Raw genomic sequence first — 17,277 nt, forward strand, 5'->3', positions numbered from 1 at the left:
AAAGAAAGAAAGAAAGAAAGAAAGAAAGAAAGAAAGAAAGAAAGAAAGAAAGAAAGAAAAACACAGATCACCTGAGAAGAGCTATTTCCTTTTGCCAAAGATGTTACCAGGAATTTCGATCAGTAAAATGGGAAATTATTGAGATATTCTTTAATTGCAACTCAGGGAGCAGATTGAACTGTACACAAATCTGGTTTAGTGCTTCATTTTTCCTACATTCTTCAAATTATTCCTCTAGCATCATTCACTTTCATATCTAACATGCAGAGCTATTCAATGACAAAAGGGCACTTCCGGTTGTCTTTGGATGTTTTGGTTAGATTTATTTTGCTTATCGTTGACATATAAGAATTTTATAATCTTCATATTCCACTCAGGTGCTGAGATTTGGTGTATGAAGGACCCCACTTCTTTTCTTGATGCTAATATATGTAGAAGGGCTCCAAGATCCATCTGAAATTGTTTCAGTTTCATGAAGGAAAACTTACAACATAGAAATTCCTACTGGAAAAGAATCTCACTTCATATGATAGTTTTTCTTTTTTCTTTGGGGTTTAGATTTCTATTAGTTTTCCAGTTGCAAGGACACAGTACCTGACATCCACAATTTAAAGGAAGAGAGATTTAATTTTACTCATTTTTAAGGGAGTTTAGTCCACAGTGGGTTGGCACCAAAGCAGAAATATCACAGTGGAAGCGAGTGGTGGAGCAATGTTACTTAGTTCATGGTGATGCATAGCCCAACAGAGAAACACTGCCAGACAGGAAAAAGGGAGGGACTAACATGGACCATAACACCATGTCCCCAAGGCCCACCCAGGCACACCAGATGTTTTCTCCACCAATCCCTGGGCAGATTCTAAAGCCAACTGAGTTGACGCTCTACCCTAACTGCCACGGATACTATGAATGGAAAAGATATCACTGAACACAAAAAGATTTTAAGGTGTGATGGTACCAAAGGGGTTTTTTTGGTATAAACCATGGCTAAGTATATCCGTGGCAACCAAAGTGGAACTGCCTGTTGTCTTGCTTTCATAATAACAACAGGTGTTTGGATGTCAGTAAAAGAGAGTTTCTGAGTCAATATTTTTTTCATTTTTTGTTACCCCACAGGTCCCCATGTAAAGCAGAAACTAAGAGAGCATTTTGCACCTTAACAGCATCACTAAGACTGATGTGAAATAAAGCTCCAATTTAACAGTTTAAGGAATATTTAGTATGTTTACCACCATCAAATAAGCTAAACTGTTCATATTCTAAAGGACAACACACAAAGAATGCCTTACAATGTAGTTTTTAGCCTACTGAGTCATAGTGACTCTCAAGTATAATTAGGACTCAGACATTCTGACTCCAGTCTAGTTCTATGTTTATAAGCTGTAAGCTCATTCCTGACCCAAGAGGCTGCATTTATAGAAAATCATCCTCCAGGCATAATGACTAGCAAAATTGATCAGCATTTCTAGTGGATCTCTTAATGATCAAAGCAATACTGTTTTGTGGGATATAAAGTATATCTTAAAGTATTAATTACAATCTATTTTAATTAAGAGTTGTTTACATTGTAAATCAATGATCACTTAAGAATATTTTAAAGAGTATATTTACTTCATAAATTCAAGTTCATTGAATCATCTGTAACTTTATATTTTATATAATGTTACTGTAATTCTGTGTATTTGTTTTTTTGTTCATTTAAATAACATTTACTGCTTTGCAATGGATTTATAGCAAGCATGCACACAGTAAGGAGTGTCCTTATATACTCCATGCCAGTTGCCCGTGTTATTAGTAATATACATTAGCATGATACATTAATCACAAGTAATGAAACTATAATGATTACATTGTTATTATTAACTGCTGCCCTTTCTCTCTTCATTTGAGTTTTTCCAGAGTATCCCTTTTGTCTTCCAAGACCCCATCCAAACTACCATATTACATTCAGCCACCATGTCTTCCTAGGCATCTCCAGGTTGTGGCAATTTCTGACCCTTTCGTTGCTTTTGATGATTGTGACAACGTGAAGCAGAATTGGTTGCATATTTTGTAAAATGTCCCTAAATGAGATTTCTCTTATGTTTTTCACATGATTGGATCAAGGATGTTAATTTTAAGGGGAAGAGAAGGATCATTATGGCTTAGATATGGACAATCCTCCCCAAAGCCTCACGCGGGGATTTGCGAAGGTGCTCAGGGCCTCAGTGGGTAAATGCACTGATGCGTGTGTGGCTGAGTGTGGCTCCTCTTTTTGCCCTCTGCTTCCTGGCCATCATGATGTAAGCAGCTTCCCTCCACTGCAGGCTCTCCCACCAGGCCGTTTCTGCACTTGAGTCTCCAGCTGTGACTGAGACCTCTAAAATGTGGGGTACAATAAACCTCTCTTCCTTTAAATGATGGGATGTTGGGTTTTGTGTCTTGCAATGGGAAAGTGACTAAAAACAGGAACATAACAAATAAAGTACAGACATCATCACATCGTGGTAAGGGCAGATGTTATCAGTATGGGTTAGCATTGTGGAGGTTAACTATGGTTCATTTTAAAATGCTTCTCGAAGTACACAGATGGATTTCAGAGTGCCTTAAAAATGAAGGGTCTTCTAGTCAGAATTTCACCTCTGGAAAAGCATCACTGTTTCAGAGAAGAGCCATTTTCAAAGCAATTATTTATCTGATTAACATTGAGAATTAATAAAACTTCTATTTTACTTACCTTTACATTTGCCCACTACCAAATAATTTAAATTTGAGACAATTTTATATTCTGGCATATCTTCCATAAAGTCTATAAAGCCAATTTTAATGTTATATAAATAGAATTTAAATTATCTACAAGTAAGAGATTCCATGATGGTATGCAACACAGCCTGCTATTACTATTCAGGTGTGAATTTATAACTAATCTTCTGCTCCTTGAAATAAGGAAATACCTTCGTCCCTCTAATCACAAAGAAGCAAGAAATTCAAACATTACTTTCTTTCCTTAAGGAATACTGAAAGTTGTCAAGCAAAGCTTACTACTTAAAGGGATTCAATGGGAAGCATTTTTAATAACATAACTCCATTTTCAAAATGCAGATTTCATATATGAAACAAAGTATGCTAATAGTAATCATTACGACAGCACAATTCAGTGATAGGAAGGCAGCTCAGTGTACAGCACTTATGCAATGTGCATGAGGATTGCTTCAATCCCCAGCACTGAAAAAAAAGCACAATTCTTATTACAAAATTATATAGACATAATATAATAACCTACTTGAATCATTATAGGGTTGTCATTCTGATTTGAATAAATCATTTGGGAACTGCAATTTAAATTTGAAAAATTAAGTAATTATGTGTTCAAGATACTTCTGAGGCTACTGAGATATCCACTTGCCATTTACTGTGACCAGGGGCAGGGCTCACATTTTTTCCTTTCAGTCAATTGTTTAGGGAAGATTTAGCATGGAGGTTTGCTTCTGTGATTTCTAGAAGGTGCAAAACTGAGACTGTGGACGTCTGCATAAACTCTCCCATGGTTTTCCCTGCACGAGGGGGTTTTGAGAATGCTGGAAACGGCAGGAAGAGCTTTAAAGCAGTTTCCTGATGGTTGCTCTCAATATGTGACTCCAGGAATATATTGCTCAGAACAATGTGTTCAGAGCCATACCAGACGCTCAGAGTCTCGAAAACTCTCAAACGACACAGGAGATTTTTCTGTATGTTTCTGGATTGAAAGCATGGGCATTGTATAGTACATGATTATCCATTTTACTTTAGATAAAATGGAAATTGAGCCATATTTTCAATACTTTGTAGGAACTCAAATTAAAAAGGAGCTGTAGAAACTTATATTGTGTGAAAACTTATTTTTACAAAAATGTATATTTTCCTAAGTAGTGATTCATACAGTAATCCATGCTTTAGTTCTTAGGCTGATAAACACATTTTTAAACATCTTTGCCTATTTTGGACTGTTATCATGTATTCCCAAAAGTGGACAATCACTTTTTCCAGTGTATGCTGTTTTGTTGACAGCAGTTGTAATTCTCCCTTCTCTGTGCTGTCACTTAGCACAGATTACTGGAGGTTGCACCAGAGCCTTCAAGTTTGAGGGGTATGTTGAGGGGCTACTCTGGGAGGGACACTACGTGCCTCAGAAATTAACATGGAGAGAATAAAGAATACGAAATGAGGTTGCTGTGCCTAAAAGGAAGCTGTGTGAGGGCAAGAGTCGTGCTCAAAATGAGCAGAATTACAAGTGAAAGCAGTTATGTGGAAGGACTCGCTTGCTTTTCATTCTTATATTTGGAAATATGCTAGGGCACCAAGGGTATTATTTTTTTTGGGTGGGGGAGGGTTTGGTTTTTCTCCGGTACCGGGAACCGAACTCACGACCTTGCGCTTGCCAGGCAGGCACTTTTGCCGCTGAGCTAAATCCCCAGCCCCCACCAAGGGTATTCTTGTCATGCTCTCATCAGTTTTTCTCCTCTCATTCTTTTATTTCCTTTCTGGTTATCTAAACCCTTCTTTCTCTCCTCCAAGTCCTCTTTTTTTTTTTTTTTTTTTTTTAATCAATCCTTTCCCCTCATTCCAATGCTACTTTCTTGAATTGACTTCAGTACAGATTCAGAACTCAAAATATGTGCTGCTTTTATTGAATGGAATTTGTATTTTTTTTCTCTAATTTTCAAATGGAAATTTTAAAATTTTATAGTTTATGTTCCCTGGTCAAAACAAAATCTGAATTTTTTTTTTAAGTGCATTTGCTTTCTCTTACTGAATAATAAAATCTGTCCCTTAGTTTATGTATATTCATCTGATTTTTTTTTTTTTTTCCTGCAATACTGAGGAACAAGCCCAGGCATATTACACCACTGAGGTATAGCCTCAGCCTTTAGTTTGTTTGTTTGTTTGTCTGTTTGTCTTTGTTTTGAAACAAGGTCTTGCTATTTTACTTAAGTAGGACTTAAACTTTTGACCCACCTGTCTCAGCCTCCTTCAGTGTTGGAATTACATGTGTTCACCACCACACCCAGCTTTCAATACAGTTTTGATTACAGTATTTTTAATTTATGATGCATTTGTTAGTATACAACCCCGTTGCTAAGTCAAAGAGAGTCTATTTCCATAACAATGGCCATTAATGACTTTTTGTCAATTGTCTTATAAATCTATTTTGCATAATGTTCCTAAGAAAAAACAATAAATTTGGTTATTTCATAATTGATAAATTTTTGTTTTGGATATACAAAATGTTTTCTTCAGAAGCAGCTTTCCATTTAGAAAATTTTAAAGATCAGGCTATGCTCTCTGCAAAAAAAGATGGGAAGGCTAACTAAATTAATTCCATGATTCATTTTTAAGTATGGTTTGGGAATAAACCCCTCTGACTCTACTTGGATATAGAGAAGGGTATCAGAACATGTGTCCAGGAACACTGTGGCTTAAACAACTTATTTTCTTACATATTTCCCATATGGACCAGCTCTCTGATTTCTTTTTTTCTGTCCTTGTCAGATGAGTGCTATAGCTTGTGGCCTTTGTGTCATTCTTAATAGGAAATCTGATCTGCTGCAGTTCTTCATCCTCAGTATTTTCCTCTAGTTTTCAGTGATGTCATGAAAATATTCCCTATTGTACATTCTTGTTTTCACTGCAGTGAGAAGAAGGAAGCTGCACAGCAGTAAACGCGTGGATCAGACCATTATCAGGAACTTCATGCTGACCTTGCAGTGGCTAGAATGATATCACATAGATGATGGATGAATAAACAAATAGAAATAGATGTGTACATACATACTAGCTATATAATGAGAAAAAAGTTCAGAATACTATTTTATATCTATTTTAACTTCAGGAAGTCCTAGATACCAGGATAATGTATTCAAGTTTTATTTTCAGTGATTGGCTACATACCTTTTAATATGAGATTAATAGTGAATGGGCAAAAGAGTTGTGGGAACTCAAACATATTGCTTTTATATGTGCATCAGTCAGGGTTTACTAGAGAAACAGATACAACACAAGATATACAAATATACAGGAGATTACAAGTTTGGCTCACAATGGTCAGCTACAGAGTTGGATAAGGAAGCCTGCAGAGGGTGTCTGAACGCTAGAGATTGAAGAGCCCAGCCCCCGGCCTGGAGCTCACTGCATTGTTTATGTAAGTCTGTATCAGGAGGCTGATGGGTCTGCAGCGGAAGGCTGAAGAACCTACGGCGAAGGCCAGAGAGCCTACACCAGAAGGCTGAAGAGTCCCAGGAGGAGGAAGCCGAACAATCTGCACCAGAAGCCAAGAGATGACCAAGCTGAAGGCGAAGACTGGAGCTCCTCCAAAGGACCAGCAGCCAGTCCTTTCTCAATTCCCTTTTTTATGCAGCCTACCTGCTCTGGGGTGGTGGGGGTGGTCCTCCACACCCACACTCTCTGCATGCCTTCCCTTGCACAGGCTCAGGATGAGCACGAAGTAAGCACCCTGGCTCCCTGCTGAGTTGCTTAGCCAAACCTCTAGATTCCCCAAGTTGACACAATGTATCAACCATAACAATAAGCAATGTTGTCATTTTACTCTAATGAAGCTATGCTCCTAGTAGTTTAAGTATATTGGAAATATATCGCTATATTTTTACGTGCAAATTAAACATAAGAGTAAGTATTGACTGATGTAGGTATCAGATCCAATAATTTTAAGTGCTTTTATCCAAAGTGCATCTTATTTTTACTGGATATAATTGCATGACCGTTTTATTGTAAAAATTTGAAAAGTGAAAGACATAAAAATTAATAATTCATAACCATTGTATAATTTCAGACTTTGTATACATTTTAAAACTTGAAATTAACACACATGTACATGTGTAACTTGCATTCCATCAATTGTCCATTATAATATAAAATTTCAAAGATTAGATAATCTCTGAAAGCACTCAGCATATCATTTTATTTTCATTTTTTATTTAATAAACCTTGACTATTAGTCTTTTGGATTGATTTCAATGTTTCAATAACATAAAAACATTGCAATAAACATCTTCATAAATCTTGGAAGACATCTGAGACTATGTCTTTAGATAAATTCCTAGGAAGAAGTTATTTGGCAAGAAAAATGAATCAACATTTTTAGCAGGTACTGCCAAATTACCCTTGAAACATTTGTATTCATTATTTATTCCTATCATCCAGATGGACAGTAATTTCCCCTATTTCTTCTCTGCTAATACCATTGTTACTTATGTTAAGATCTTAGCTGATTTATAAGGGTAATCGGTTTCACGTTTTAATTTTTATTTCTTAGATTACTGTGAAGACTGCCATGTTATCAAATGTTTATTATTTTGAATTTTCAAACATACGTTCTTTTGCATTACCTCTTACTGTTTTAGTATCTTTATTAATTAAAGAAAAAAAATGTATGTCAATTGTATTGTATTTCCTTCCACTTTTGTAGGAATCTCCTCATTTAAAAAAATCTTTTCTGGGCTGGGGATTTACCTCAGCAGCACAGCGCCTGCCTGGCAAGCACGAGGTTGTGAGTTCGATTCCTGGTACCAGAAAACAAACAAACAAACAATAAAACAATCTTTTCTTTTTCTAAAGATCTAGCATTCTTTTTCTCAAGAGATTGTGTTTTTGATGCAATGTTTGTAAGAGTTCATCTTTCTTTTTATTTGTAGTTTTGAGTCTTAGTTTTTCATGTTAATATTTAGTCCACCAAAAAGTCCAAATCTGAGACTGGATGCCTAACATAAGAATTCCTATGGCCACCAGGGGTAGTGGCACACGCCTGTAATCCCATCACTTGGGAGGCTGAGGCAAGAAGATAGTTGGGAGTTTGAGACCAGCCTGAGCTACAAAGTGAGCTTAAGACCAGCCTGAGCTATACAGCAAGACCCTGTCTCAAAAACAGATTAAAAAAAAAAAAATGCTATGGCCTATTTAATTAGCAGACTAAGGGGAGGAGAAGAAGCTATAGTCAGAGACAAGTTATTCTCCGTTATTGACTTCTGCTCTGGAAGTCTCCATTTCTAGTTTTACTATTCACTGGCACGGTGTCAGCCAGCCGTCTCACCAGCCTAGCTTTATTATAATTTCCTGTGAGATTCTTATCAATTAGAGCTTTTTTCTTAAAAGTTAGTTTTAGTAAAATGAGAGGAAGTTTTACCTCTCTAAACTAGATGATAAGGACGATAGAATCTGATCAGGCATCTCTTTCCGCTCACTTTCCTAAGACCGTGATGTTCAGTTGGTGTTTAACTTCTTTCTTCAGTTTTTCCTCACTGACAAAATACTACCCATGGTGCTATTAACACCAGTCCCTCCCCCACCTCTGCTGTTTATATTTTTCAGTCATTTTGGACTTGTGTGTTGAGGATGTACATAAGTGGAGAAAACGGAAAAGATTATGATATAGGGGAAAGAAACTCCCAGCCTGCTAGATATCTGGGATGAGTTCATGTTCTATAAAGTCAAAGAATGCATTTTAGAAACAATGGGGCTGAAGAGCAGAGTATATTTATTGAGGGAAAGAAAGCTTCTGTCTGAGAGAGAAACAGAAGGGGACCTGAGTGGGCTGCCAAGGACCCTGCCTTTTCGAGGGATTTTTATAGAGCAAAACCACCAGGTAAGGCAGGTCTAAGGTGGGAAACATGGGAAATCCCAAGGTGGGCATGAGGTGGGACAAAACTATGGTCAACCAATAAAATTACAAACATAATTGCTCAGGTAAAATTGATTGTATCAGGATCAAATAGGGAAGCAAGTCACATAGCAAGTGGGCAAGAATACAGAACAGGGGCTTTTCCTGTAGGGGTTGAATTAGTGACTCTTCCTGACTTTCTCAAGGTGATAGAGGCCTATTTTAAATATCAGTCCCTGATGCTTATCTTTAGGGAGGTATGTGAGTGCATTTGTTTCATCTTTTGTCTTGAAGTCTGGCCCACCAGAGGTGTCTGTCTCTCCCACAGATGCAAGGTATCTTGTCTTCCATACTGGCTCCTTTGAGAGCCTAACCTTGTATTACTGCCTATAATATTTCTCTCTAATTTAGCTACCTGCAACAACTGGAGCAAATAAAAAGATGGGAAAACAGGACTAGGAACACTGGAAGTGTAGAATTTGTGACAGATATCTGAGTTCAAGACATCTGTTTACCTGTTTATCTGTCAAATAATTCTTGAAAGAGATGAAACATGCGAGGCAAATGTTGACCATATAAAACACCAGTTATTCAACCATCTTTTCTTTAACAACCCAACTACATCTACAGTGAAAGTCCATTAAGGCTCCTCATATTTATGATTTTCAGAAGTGTTAAGGAATTTCTAAAATATAACTGGGGACTGCAATCACTGTCTTATTTCTCAGGTTAATTTAATATGAATTCAAAAGGTCAAAAGCTTCTGGAATCAGCCCATCTTGTCTACCAAGAAAGCTTTATAAATGGAACTAAGCCCAGCCTTTAAGTGGCTGCATTAAACCTTAGCATTCCTGAATTCATCTCAGACCAAGACCAATCCCATTTTTATAGATGCCAGTGGAGTCTCCTAAGGTGGTTAGTGTTGGTTTATTTCCATTTTACTGAACTTTCTTTTCTCAGAACAATTTAAACATTTTTCATAATACTTAAAATATTTTTTAACAACAGTTTTATTGAGGCATGATTCATATAATATAGGAATCACCACGTTAAAGTGTATGATTCAGTTTTTAGTACAATATAAGCCTTATTATTACCTAATTTCAAAACATTTTATCATCCAAAAAACTCCATACTCATTAACCCTATCCTCTACTTGAATGTATACATGTGATGGCCCTTATTTTTTAGTTCATTCCATTTATCTACTATCTGTCTGTCTGTCTATCTTCCACTACACTGTTAAGAATTACCTTTAGTTTCCATTAAAATATGTCTTTTGTTACTGGCATTGGAAGATATATAATGGAGCAAATAATGTTAGTAAAATATTTTAATAATACTCACAAATTATCAAACAGTCAACATTTTAAATTTTGATTAAAGTAATTTATTTTAAAGTAAGTAATAATTTTAAAGTAAAATAGCTGCTTATAAAGCAGAGTGACCTCTTTCTTATTCATAATTGTAAATTTCATAATCCTGAGTTCATAAGTTGATATATATTTCCAAACTTGGTATTGCATGACTTTCAGTATACCTTCTTTTCTGAAAATTTGCTGTATGTCTACTCAAAAGCTGTTAGATTCCATCTTTGTAGGTGAATAAAGAAAATAATGACTCTAGGAATTTATAGCAGAAATACATGAAACTTTGTACTGAAACCAGAATGGTCCACCACCTCCTATTAACTGTCATATTTTCTCTAGACACATCCTTATATATGTATATATATATATGTATATATATATATATATCTGTTTCTACATCAGAGTAGAAAAAAAGGATGCTGGTTATGTATGCTAACTACATTCTCCTTCAGAACAGTGAAACCAGATTTGTCTCTGCAGTATGATTCAGCGTGATTGGCATCCCTTCTTTCAGTCAAATTCCTTGAAGACAAAAACTGCATTATCTCCTTATTCTCCCAGCCTTAAATTTCTGATGTTGTAACAGATCTAAACTAAGTACTTGGAAAAACACATCATGTAAATGAAGATGAGTTAGTAGATTAAAAAGGGAATGTGATGATATGCAGCATGGCGTATGAATTATGTTACAAACCGTAAAAAAGCATTTTTGGAAATGTTGAATTTGCTTTTTAATTTTTAAAACATGGCATTTAAAAAGTTTTATGTTTTCTTTTTAATGTGTTTGACTGCCTTTTTCCTAAGATACATAGGTTTCTGGTAATGGTTTATACTTGTTTTGAGCCCAAGTAACTGAGGAGAAAACTCATATGCTTTGTTCTAGTTGAAGGTCATATTGTTGGACATGGGAACAGGAGAAATCTAAGAAAGAATGCTCTCAGAGTCTCCTCCTCCTTTGCATCACATAACCCCCACTGTGGCTGTAATCTACAGGATTTTTATACTTACAACTGAAAGACTCTCACTTAATCCTGTGTATAATCTATCATGATGTTCACAACTTTGATGTAGAGAAGATGGTATGTCCCAGCTCTCACACAAATTTACTACAAAAAATAAATATTTTTGTATGTACATGTAGGTTAATTAGAGAAGTAATAGTCAGAAAGCACATCAAAGTGGTTTTTTTACTAGTGATTTTTTTTTTTTTTACTTTTTATATTAGTTCTACCACAAAAGACCTAACTTTCTTTTCTTCGTTCTCATCAAAACATTTTTGTTTTGATTCAAAACAGAAATATAGTTTTCTAACTTTTAGGAAGAATATATATTTATTTAAAAATATATAACATGATTTCCATAGACTTATTTCACAGAAAGGAGCTTTCTTCAGAAAGACAGAGAAGTGGAGGGTATGACTGTCATCACAAGATGTAAGAATGTTGATGGTCTGACAATCAGAAAAGCAAAGTAGGACACAACCTAGAGAGTATAGCTACTGGAAATAATGCCAAAGACTTTTAAAAGTAGAACATTAACTTTAATTGCATGAAATGAATTTAGATGAAAAGTAAAGAGAATACAGAATTTTTTTTCATTAAATTGTCTTTTTTTCCATCATTCTTTTTTAACTTTAGAGCTGTGATGTATTAGGTTCAAGATTTTAGGGTGATTACAGGCTTGAAATGAAAGTAAGGCTTGCACATTGCCTGGCACATAGTCGTTACTTAATTTGATAATTCTGTGAACCTATGACCTCTTGTGGTTCGCTCAGCTTTTGTTGTTTGCTGTGGTGTCATAGATTGCACCCAAGGATGTGGGTCTGCTAGGCGAGCTCACCGCAAGTGGGCTTTTAGGGTCAGCGCTGGTCTGTTGTTTTTTTAAGGTGTCTTCCCTGTAGCCACATATTTAAATATTTATTTCTCTTTTCCTACCTAGGCCTCTTATGTAAGGAGCTAAAAAGGAGATAAAATATACAGGATGAAAAGATGGCAACATTGCCTCCCCCAGGACCTCAGAGCTTTGTCCGCTTCACAAAACAGTCTCTTGCCCACATTGAGCAGCGCATCGCTGAAAGAAAAGCACAAGAACCCAAAGAAGAAAAGAAAGATGATGAAGAAGAAGGCCCAAAGCCCAGCAGCGACTTGGAGGCTGGCAAACAGTTACCGTTCATCTACGGAGACATTCCTCCAGGCATGGTGTCAGAGGCCCTGGAGGACCTGGACCCCTACTATGCAGACAAAAAAGTGAGTTCTTGGGACTTCTGTGGCATGTTTCTTCTGCTTTCCTTCTGCATAGAAGATATTTTAAACAGAGTGCTGTAAGTGGAAACTAGGGAAAAACCACTCATGACCATAATATTAAATTAAAAACATGTATAGGATAGTCAGAATATGTACTTTTCCTACTTTATCACTAGAGCAGTTTGTGATGTTGGCTTATTAATTTGATTTCTTTTAGACTGTTCAATATAACGTTCTGCTTTTATGGATATGATTATATACACCCAAAAATATATAGTATGCCTATTTTTCTTGCTTGAAAATTAACCCTTGAAAAGTTTTAAATGAGAATCAAAATTGCTAATTCTAACTTGAAAGTATTAAATTCTTTTCTTTTTTTAAAATTTCAAGTGTGAAATAACTTGAACATGTCAAACCTGCATAGCAGCTTTGTAACTTTTTTGCCAGTTTAGATTCCTTTCATTTTCATTTGTTACTTAACTACTCATTGTATGTTTATAGAATTATAGAAAGAATAGATGAATGATTTTTTCCCAATGCCAGAGATTGAAACGAGGGTCTTCACACTAAGCTCCATCCCAGAACTTCAAATTTTTTCTTTGGAGACAAAATTTTGCTAAATTGCCCAGGTGGAATTCAAACTTGCTATACTTCTGCTTCAGTCTCCTATGGGCATACACCATTGTACCTGGGTTAATAAGTGGAATTGTAGAAATGTAGTTTATTGAGATTTAAGGAGAAAATAGTTTACTGAGGCACTAGACATTAATTTCAAAACTAATTTTCAACATAAAATAAATTGTTTATCAGATTACATTTAGACATAAAGGAACAGGAATAATAATGAAAGGGAACAGGATTAGATTCTGGTTTCTTTTCCTAGGTAAACACCGCTGTCACTGTCCACAAATAAAAATCCAGATTCATAAACTTACCTCCCCAATTTGGGAAAAATGTGTATTGCCAGAAGCCAAGTCATACACTTTTATAAAAGAAAGACTAAACAAAACAACAAAAAAGACTAAATCAGGGCCGGGCGTGGTGGTGCACGCCTGTAATCCCAGCACTGGGGAGGCTGAGACAGAGGATCATCGTGAGTTCGAGACCAGCCTGGGCTACAAAGTGAGCTCAAGCGCAGCCTGAACTGCATAGCGAAACCCTGTCTCAAAAAGACTAAGTCTAAGAGACACAAGTAATTTTTCTGCCAATTGATAGGGGTTTTGAGTTGATCTTGCTGATTTGAACCCAGTTCTATTAGTTTTTTTCAATGCTCTGATGGTGTTTGCTACTATATGTTAGTCAATTTGTTTTGATTTCTTAACTAAGTATGAAAGGTGTGGGGGAAGTCACTCATTAAGAAATGGCCACAATAAACTATTTTTAAAATGCTTAATTTTATTCAGATTATTTTAAAAATTACAATGCATAGGAGCAAGCAAATTCTTTATTTTATTTTAGTATTAAAATAAAAGTAACTAAACTAAATTTCCCTACTAACTAAAGTAGGGAAGTTGAACTTAGTAATTAGAACTCTTCTTCCAAATCTGACATTTTATAAATACATGAAAATATTTTTGAAAAAACTCATTTGCTATCAACCATGACAATTGCAAGTAAGTGCTAACATTCTCAAGATGTGAAAAATCAGAGATAGCTCCTTTTTATCTGATTGATTTAAAATGCAGTGTAATGGAAGAGAATGAAGTATTTTAAACTAATTTCAGTGGCCACATATTATTGTTATTCTTACTGTTGAAGAAATATGAAAAAGAAAATGTGTGAAAATGGGTTGAAAGGCAACACATGATTGTAAATAGCTCAACAATTAATTTATTGCCCAGATATGGACTTTCGTTCATTGGACAAGTTGGCATTGATAGTCACCTGGTGGCAGGGGAACCACGTTGCCTGGGAAGTAACGGCCGTTTCTCTTTAATACTACTAATGCCTCGTGGAGATGTAAACTGTGTATTTGATGTGCTCGACTGAAATTTTGGGTTCTCAACTTCACACTTTCTTTATCTCCTGCAGACTTTTATAGTACTGAACAAAGGGAAAGCGATCTTCCGTTTCAATGCCACACCTGCTCTGTACATATTATCTCCTTTCAGTCCGCTAAGAAGAATTTCTATTAAGATTTTAGTACACTCATATCCTTCCCAAAGTGCTCATTTGAAATGGTGCTTTACAGTATACATTTTGCTACTATTTTCAAATATGGAGTTTAGTCCTTTCTCATTTTGAACAACGCTAGGTGTAGTTTATCAATTTAAACAAAAATTGATGTACGTCTCAGAGGTGATTGACAGAATGGTATTCTTAGAATTTTAGGGTGTTTGGCTTTAATGTTTTGTTCAAAGTGTCAAAAAGTAACCTAGAAGCTCATTTAGATTATTTTCTAAGGAAAAGTTTTTAGCATTTCAACAACTGTCATTATAAAATACTTGAAGTTCTTGTGGTCTCTACACCATGTTCCTTGATTCTAAACCACCTTGTTCAGCATGCTTATCATGTGCACCATTCTGACAAACTGCATATTTATGACCATGAAGAGCCCTCCAGAATGGACCAAAAATGTAGAGTAAGTGGGCATAAGTACATTTAAAAATAGTTATGTTATCATTTTCACCCTTTCCTATTCATATCAGGAAGTTAACGACATCTATAAAAATTGCGATGTCTATTTTCTCGGGCTGTATCATTGTCTTTCAGTTTTTTTTTTTTTCTATTCTGTGAAATTAAATCACTAACAGTAGTTTAGAATTATTAGATACTGCAATGTTTTCTAGAAGAGTAAACCCATCACATCCCCTACCTTGTTCTTAAGCATGTTATAGACCTCTTATTTTGGCATATATTTTGACAGTCACAATCTAAGAAATTCCTAGGCAGATATACTACCTATGGTATTAGTTATTTCAAGTACCGCTACTTTCTGGAAGTGTTCCTGATAAGTACATTTTAAAATTTTTCTGCAAAGACCTTTATTGTTCTATAAAGTTAAATATGGGTTCGTATACTACCAACAGCATCCTCCAATAGATCTCTTCTTTTTTATTCAAAGAAAATAAGTTATAAAGATTTGCATGAGACTAAATCCTTTTCACATCTAATATCCCAATGGAATCTTGTGTCCAGGTACACTTTTACTGGAATATACACTTTTGAATCACTTATAAAAATCCTTGCAAGAGGCTTCTGTGTTGGAGAATTCACTTTCCTTAGGGATCCATGGAACTGGCTGGATTTTATCGTGATTGTTTTTGCGTAAGTACTCTTCTTTTGAAATAGAAATTCATGAAAATTTCATGTATTGCAGTATTCTAGTAAAAACAGTCTTGGGGTTTGATTTTTTCCTGTACATAATGGTTGAATTTCAAGGAAAATGAAAGCTAAACATTCCAAACATAGAAAAAATATTACATTTTTTTCAGGAAAGTATTAGATCAAGACTTGAGTAGATCATCCATGTAGTGCTAAGTAGGTTCACACTTTTCCTAGATCTTACATAAAAACTTAGAAATCTTTAAGAAGCTCATGTGCATGCACGCACGCACACACACACACACACACACGCTGTCTCTCTCTCTGTCTCTCACACACACACTGATCCTTAGGCTTTTAATTCTAAGTACAGTGCTCTTTTCTTTAGCCTGTGCTATTCAAGAGCCAATAAGTCTATTAAAATAGAGGAATTATATTTTTAAAGAAGTCATCACTACTTACTCGATCTAATGCTATTGCTTTGTGAGCACATTGTATATAAATCCACAGCTCGTTTCCAAGGGGAAATTATTCCATTAAAATATAAATTGAACTGATTCATGTTGTTATTCTTTTCCCAAGTGTATATGTCAAAAACATTTTTAAATATTAAACCTAGATGCAATATTATTCATTTATCATTTTGAATTATAAAGTAATCTATGTTCATTTGAGCCTGTTAGACATTTCACAAGGTTCTTAAGACTTTTGATCTTTGATTCCCTCTCCCCTGACCACCTCCTTGTTTGTCAGAATTCCTGTTTCTGGGGCTGGGGATTTAGCTCAGCGGCAAAAGCGCCTGCCTGGCAAGCGCGAGGTCGTGAGTTCGGTTCCCGGTACCGGAGAAAAACCAAAAAAAAAAAAAAAGAATTCCTGTTTCTAAGTCAGATACGATGCTGTACTTCATTTGTTTCCTGCTGATAAGAAAACGTGGTGCTAGAATAGGTTAATTTTCTTTTCCATCTTTTTTTCTGTTGGTAGAATTTATATATCACAACTTTCACCTTTTTAAAGCATGGAATTCAGTGTTTTTTAGTATATTTACAAAGTTGTGAAACCACCATCTCTATCTAAATTGAGAAAATTTACATCGCCCTAAAAAAGAAAGCTGTGGTACCCATTTTCAGTCACTTTCATTTCTTTCTCCTCCTCCACCTCTTCAAAACTACTCATTTATGATTTTTTCTGTATAGATTTGTCTCTTCTGGATATTTTACATAAGTGAAATCACACAGTATGAAGTTTTTGTGTGTCTGTGTCCTGCTACTTTCCCATACCATGCTATTTTCAATGGTTTTTAAGAGATTAAAAATTCACACTACCATAATGCTAACAAGCTACTATTATAGCATTTAATTGTTTATTTAAGCATTTGAGTGTAGGAACTGTGTGAATAATTTGCTATTTGTATTTTTTGAGTCCAATATTTCAAATCAAAGCAAGTTAGCATAAATTGATTATGATAGAAAACAAGACTTGCAAAATTATGTATTTTACGAAAACATTCCAAACATAGAAAATACCATGACTAAAGGCACAGGTAAGTATCAGAGACTCTACCTAAATTCTGAATAACTCTGATTTAATTCTACAGGTATTTAACAGAATTTGTAAACCTAGGCAATGTTTCAGCTCTTCGAACTTTCAGAGTCTTGAGAGCTTTGAAAACTATTTCTGTAATTCCAGGTAAGAAGTGATTGGTGTGGACCACTAGGCTACTTATAACTCCAACTGTTTGGGAGTTATTCCTTGTTTGTGTGTGTGTTGTCAC

General features: G+C 35.4%; 1 protein-coding gene across 1 annotated transcript in view; it reads left to right on the top strand.

Moving 5' to 3' along the window:
- Scn9a (sodium channel, voltage gated, type IX alpha subunit) overlaps positions 1–17,277 on the top strand; it is a 159,414-nt gene that overhangs the window by 53,658 nt on the left and 88,479 nt on the right. The window contains exons 2-6 of the mRNA XM_005393289.2: positions 11,938–12,245; positions 14,274–14,392; positions 14,734–14,823; positions 15,381–15,509; positions 17,101–17,192. Of these exons, the coding sequence (XP_005393346.1) occupies positions 11,988–12,245; positions 14,274–14,392; positions 14,734–14,823; positions 15,381–15,509; positions 17,101–17,192 (688 nt within the window). The 5' untranslated portion in view covers positions 11,938–11,987. The remainder of the gene's footprint in view (positions 1–11,937; positions 12,246–14,273; positions 14,393–14,733; positions 14,824–15,380; positions 15,510–17,100; positions 17,193–17,277) is intronic.

Source organism: Chinchilla lanigera, unplaced genomic scaffold (genome assembly GCF_000276665.1).
Source record: "Chinchilla lanigera isolate Chin_1 unplaced genomic scaffold, ChiLan1.0 scaffold00048, whole genome shotgun sequence".
Classification (NCBI taxonomy): domain Eukaryota; kingdom Metazoa; phylum Chordata; class Mammalia; order Rodentia; family Chinchillidae; genus Chinchilla; species Chinchilla lanigera.